General features: G+C 50.9%; 1 protein-coding gene across 1 annotated transcript; it reads left to right on the top strand.

Moving 5' to 3' along the window:
• Positions 1–4300: 4300 nt before the first annotated feature.
• LOC119338565 lies at positions 4301–6313 on the top strand. The gene is made up of 3 exons (XM_037610878.1): positions 4301–4804; positions 4929–5256; positions 5749–6313. The coding sequence occupies exons 1-3, from the start codon at positions 4301–4303 to the stop codon at positions 5787–5789; spliced, it is 873 nt and encodes a 290-aa protein (XP_037466775.1). The 3' UTR covers positions 5790–6313.

Here is a 6313-nt window from a genome sequence, read left to right as displayed (position 1 = left end):
GCGAAAACTGGCGGCAAGGGAGATGCGGATCCGGGCGGTGGAGGTCGTTGGGGTCCGTTCCCTGCCGTATCGAAGTGGAGACGGCTCCATGGCTGCTATTGAAGCCTGAAGAAAAGAAGGTAAGGGAGGGAATTCAGAGAGGGAGCAGGGAAGGAAAGCTAGGAGCGACGGCGGGATAGGGAGGCAGCAGAGGCACTGCACTCTCCGGTGACCTCACCTGACGTGCGACGGGGAGGCGGCGAAGGGCATGGGACTCGGGGCTCCGAGGGTGCTGTACTCCGGCGAGGTGGTCGGCATGGTCGAGGAGGAGCTCCTCTCCTTTGGATTCGAGCGAGGCAGGAAGGAGGAAACGCCCGGGTAGGAGGCGGCCAGGGATCGAGTGTAGGCGCACGGGAATGGAGCTGCGGGCGCTCGATGTGGCTGGTGTTCAAACGCAAAGCAGAGAGAGGGCGGAGCGCTGCTCCTCTTCCATGGTGCTCGGCTCGGGGACGAGGCATTTGGGCTGTGGATTGGGCGGTGTCCGAAACCAAGGGAGGTAGGTGGGTGGATCGGGAGGGATCTGGGAAGATCCCGAGGAAGAAGAGGGGTGGATTGGCTAGCGGCGGCGGGGATTGGACAGGGGGGGTCCCTACAAATTAGGTTTTGGTCTGATTTGGATAGAGGTGGTCTATTTATAGGGACAAAAAGAGTAGGTTTGGACCCTCCGATCGAATTTGGACGGTCGAGAATAAATAAGTTGGGGAGTCCAAATAAGAAAACGGGGTTGTTTTCGGGATGTTTGGGGATGATTCGGATCCAACGGTGACGACCGAGCCGGTCGGGTTCGGGGCAGGTTTCGGACGCGCGCGAGGGGTCTGAGAGAGGTCGACGAAGACAAGGGGGGTGTAAGACGGGTTAGATGGGCTGTGCGGAGGGGGGTTGGGCTGAGAAGAGAGAAGAGAGAAGAGAGGGCAGCCCGGCAACAGTTTTTTAAGACCGAAAACGTCCGACGAAGGTACCGGCAACGGTACCGCTATATGTTTAACGGTTGGGCTATCAGATGAACTCCGAATGCGACGAAACTTGGCAGGCGGCCTGTCTACACTGTAATAAGACTGCACGACAAGTTGCAACCCATTCCGAGAACATTTTTATGCCACTTATAAAATAATATTTCGAAGGTGCCGCGGGCGCGTGCGAGTGTGTCTGGCTCAGAACGGACAACGGAGAGAATCGGGGAAACCCGACCGGATGCAAGTTTTATGAAAACGATGCCGATGCAATGCGAATGATGACATGAGACGAGATGCATAACAAGAACAAAAAGCAAAACAAAAGACAAAACCCAACCACGAAGGAAAATAACATATCGCATCTCAAAAGGCAAGAGTTGGAGTTACGAATATGGAAAGTTGTATCCGGGGCGTTACATTGAGAGAGACCATCTTCATCCTACGCCTCCTACGGATTGATAAACCTTAGGTCATCCACTTGAGGGAAATTTGCTACTGTCCTACAAACCTGTGCACTTGCAGGCCCAACAACGTCTACAAGAAGAAGGTTGTATAGTAGACATCATGTCCCGCATAGTATCATTACTGACAACGGTTCCAAATTTATGGCCGACAAGGTAAAAACTTCGTGTGCTAATTTGGGCATTAAGCTCGATTACGCCTCTGTATATCACCCTCAGACAAACGGTCAGGTCGAACGGACTAACGGCTTGATAATGAGCGGTATTAAACCCGGACTAGTATGATCATTGCATGAATCAGACAAGCACTGGGTTGAAGAACTCGATTCCGTACTCTGGGGGCTGCATACCACGCCCAATCGCACGACTGGATACACACCTTTTTTCCATGGTGTACGGTGCCGAGGCAGTATTGTCTTGCGACATTATTCATGACTCACCTCGAGTGCGCATGTATGAAGAGAGACAGAGGCCGAGCTTGATCGGTAGGACGATCTGGATGGCTTGGAGGAGGAGCGCGACATCGTGAAGGCTCGTTCCACATTTTACCAACAACAAGCTCGGTGATATCAAAGCAGGGAAGTACGGGCAAAGACTTATAATGTTGGTGAACTCGTCCTGCGCCTACCAGAGGACAAGCTCAAGCCCAAATGGGAGGGTCCCTTCATCATAGATGAAATTCTCACTGGAGGAGCCTATCGCCTTCGCAACACTTCGGATAATCGTTTGGAGCCAAACCCATGGAAAGCTGCTCGGCTCTGAAGATTCTACGCCTAAATCCACACTTGTAACTTTTTCGTCTTTTCTCCTCATCCCTCTTTTCTCTCTTTTTGGTTTTTGTACAACTTCTACTAGTGTTCGGATCAACCGCATCGGGGGATATACATCATTAAATGTACACACCCCATATCACCTGGGGGCTTCTTTTTACAGAAGCTTATTCTGATTATTATTTTGGAGTGTCAAGCTCACCGTATATATGTGTTGTCTACTCATATGTATCCCTTCTTCGCCATTATATGCACCTTTATGACTTAAGCTTTGGCCAACCTGGGTTGCCTGGCTCCTGTGCTTATGCCCTATGTTCCCGCTTGTTCGGCTAGGGCATAAAGGGAGCACCTCTCGATTGTTACAGCGGGGTTATCCGGACATGTACCTCAGAAGGGTGAAGCCGAAAGCTAGCGTTCTTAAGGGAATAATCGGTCGGCGGATAAGAGACGAAATACCCACGTTGCAATATACGACCCCAAATTCTAAAGTATACTGTGATTTCTTGCATCACAATTTATGTATGCGCAAAAATGCATGTTGGCCCAACGAAAGGAACCCTTAACGGAACTATTCTCTCTGGAAGATGTTTCTTACGATCAAATGTAATATAACCTAACTCCCCGAATACAACTTGTCTGTTCAAGCAACTATGACCGGACTGCCTAGTTTCCGAGCATGCCTTGGTGTTTACCATTGGTTTAAATATCCGGAAACACTGCAAACCTCAGGTTCTGGAGGTCGAAGCGGAAAGTCTGCCATGACAATCATTTTACAATTCGGTTGGATAAAAGTTTGTTGATAAAGTACATTACTACTTGGACTCAGAAACTTCTTCTTCCTTTAGACCCTCTAGTAGGTTGTCTAGTTTATAATCCTGTTGAGAAAACTTAGCTATTGTTTTCACTTGGTCGTACATTAAGCTAACAGGAATTTCTTGTCCATCTGGTCCCCGAGGTCCAACCCGGGCCATATGATTCAGATCAAGTTTGATATACCGTGTTTTCACCATGGCCTAGGCTTCTCGAGCACCTTCCCGACAAGCTGATATCTTCCATAGCTCCAAACGGCGATGAGCTCCCTTGAATAAATTTGTAAGCTCATCCATACTTCCTGGAGGGGAATCGGATGGCCATAAAGCCTTAGCCATGTTCCTCATTGCTTTTCGAGCTCGCTCGTGCACTTTGGACAGCTCTTGTAGCAACACTACTGGAATCAGCTTCTTTGCCGTCCGTCATGGTAGACGGCAAAGGCACAAATCCCAGACGGCAAAGTCCTTTGCCGTCAGCCAGCGGACGGCAAACAGTCCGGCTGAACACGTGCCAGCAAAGGCCTTCTTTGCCGCCCGCTTCGCAGAAACGGACGGCAAAGGATTGTGCCGTCCGCCATCCTAGGCCAGCAGACGGCGACGACGACGGACGGCAGCGGTGTGGGGTGAGAGCCGTTAGGGGGTCAAAAACAGGTGCAATCGTCAGATGGGTCGGCCAAATTGACTGTAGTTGATGTTTTGGTAAAATTTTATTTGATTGAAGTATGAGTAGTGAAAGAGAAGGAAAGCTTGGATTTGGTAGAGATTTTTTAAGATATGATTTGAATGAGTTAATGCATGATATTGAATTCAGAAAGTGCCTACTTGATTGATTTAATGTACACGTCAAATGGGCTAGCCCAAAAGGTCGCATGTAAGACGCTCGTTGGCGTAATATAGGGTTTGTAAGGGGTTGGTGGGAGCGAGGCGAGACTACCAACTCCTTCATTAGGAATAGAGATGACAACTCTCTCTTCGCATATAATTAACCATGCTAAAACTAGTGATTTCGCAGTTTACCCAAGCAACTTTTTTTCAGAAACCCAAACAACTTTTTTTTTGAGACAAACAAACCCAAACAACTATAACAGGCGCTTAAGCTGCTGAATAGGGTTTGAGGAGCGCAAGGCCGAGCAAATGGCCCGCAGGCCCACCTTGTGCCCAGAGGCTCGCATGGCGATAGCGCCCGATCGTAACCGCCTAACCAACAGCCTTCGCCATGGCCTCTCCACCGCGCAGCGCCCACCTCCTCCGCTCTCCAGCGGCCACCGATGGACCATTTCCACGACGGGCAGCACGTCCGGCTGCGGAGCCGCGTGCATGACACGTACTACCTCCACGCCGACGACGACGGGGAGAGCGTCTCCATCAGCCGCCGCCGGTACTCGCTGAACGCGGCGTGGACGGTGCACATCTACCACGGCGACGGCTCGCACCTGCTCCTCCACGGCGCCGCTTACGGCCGCTACCTCGCCGCCGCGGCCAAGCCGGCACCGTTCGGACACCACGGCTTCCGCGCCGAGCAGCGCGACTACGACGAGCCGGTTCTGGCGGCCATCATGTGGCAGGCCGTCGAGGCGGGCTCCGGGGACGGCGTCCTGCTCCGCAACATCGGCGGCCGCTACCTCCGCGCCAGCGGCAAGTTACGCAGGTACCTCCGGTGGAACGCCCGCGTCGGCGTCGAGTACACCGACAACGTCAGCGCCATGATGCACTGGATCGTCGAGCCGATCCGCCCCAGAGCGCGCCCGCCTCTCATTCCGGGCCCGATTCGGGTGAGTTCGCCATGTCCCGCTTCCTGATCGCATTTGTGTTTTCGATCAGAAAATTCAGATTATCACCCTGCTTCTTTGATCTCCTGAATATGCATAACTAGGGTTCTTGGCGACTCAAGTGCAGACCCGCGTCCCCGGAGACCTCTCTGTCATCATGTTGGGGCGCAAGCCGGGTGGGTGGCGCCGGATTCGGTTCGTGCGAGCGAGCGACGAGGGGCTCTACAACGAGGACGGCTGGTCCGCGCTCCGTATCAGGGGGAGGTCCGTGTACCACCTGAGGAACGCGCTGGCCAGCCGCGTCGGCGACATCGACATCCACGGCCAGCGCCGCAACATGGTCATGTGCGTCCGAGCGGGCCTCTACGGGAGGCTGACCCCACTCGTCGTCAACCTGCCCCACGGCCGCTACGGCGAGACCCTCGATATCGTCGTGATGCTGTCCGGGACCCCTGGTGAGAGCATCTCTCCATGTCACAACTCAGAACTTCCCATTTATCTCCTAATGGTGGCAAGAAGTGAACAGGTAGTATTGACTGCATTGTTATGCACAATGTACAAATTTTGGTGTAGATACTTTTCCATGCACGGCCATGGTATTATTGCTTTTGTTTAAGTGCGGTGCTGATCTGCTTGTGTTTGAAAAAACAGTTTACCGAAACTGTTACAGTAGAACAGTTTACTGAAATTGTGCTGGAAAACAAGTTAACTGAAACTGTTAAGGGTTGGGATTTGTCTGCAACTGTTTCTCATTTCATCTTTGTGGAGAAGATAGTAAGTTTCTAACCTGTGAACAAACCTCAGGTTGTATCCTGCAACAGATAGTGCATAAAGCTTAGTTCCTTGCACATTATAATTATATTGTTTCAGGTTTTGTCTTCTTGATCTTGTCAATACATTGATTATTTGTCTGCCGCCTAACTGCCTAATTATTTCTGCTAATTCAGCCTATGATGCGCTGCGACACCCGGATGTCGCCGCGAAGTAGAGAAAGATCAGAGTGGGAGTCCCGACAGTTCACCTCGAAGTTTCCCTGCCTCAGACACAATGCCGGCAGAACTGGACGCCTACTTTTGCATATTGATATTTGATAGATATAGTAGGTCGAGAAAACTAATCAGCTCCTGTGTTTCTTTTGCTAGCTAAACTTGCTCTGCTCTCAGGACAGGGGGAACCTGTCTATTTTGGGATCGCGGTTCTATGATTCAGACGTGCTGAAAGCCTTGTGTCCAATGGGTGAATAATTTCGTAGCGATTCTGGTTGTAGTAGTCGTTGCACTGTCGCTCTTCTGACATTCATCTCTGTGATGTGGTTGCTATTACTTCCGGGATGAAGCATTCCACTATGGGTTCTGCAAATGAATCGACGATCACCATTCATTTTGGAGGATGTACTTCGCACAAATGGAAAATGCAGTGGTTATTGCAGTGTGATGATGATCATGTATTTTTTTACATTATGCATTTCATATAAATAGAAAATGCAGTTGGTTCTTCCAGTGGGCCGTGGTC

Source organism: Triticum dicoccoides, chromosome 7B, assembly GCF_002162155.2.
Source record: "Triticum dicoccoides isolate Atlit2015 ecotype Zavitan chromosome 7B, WEW_v2.0, whole genome shotgun sequence".
Taxonomy (NCBI): Eukaryota; Viridiplantae; Streptophyta; class Magnoliopsida; order Poales; family Poaceae; genus Triticum; species Triticum dicoccoides.
This window is presented reverse-complemented; position numbering and strand designations above follow the sequence as displayed.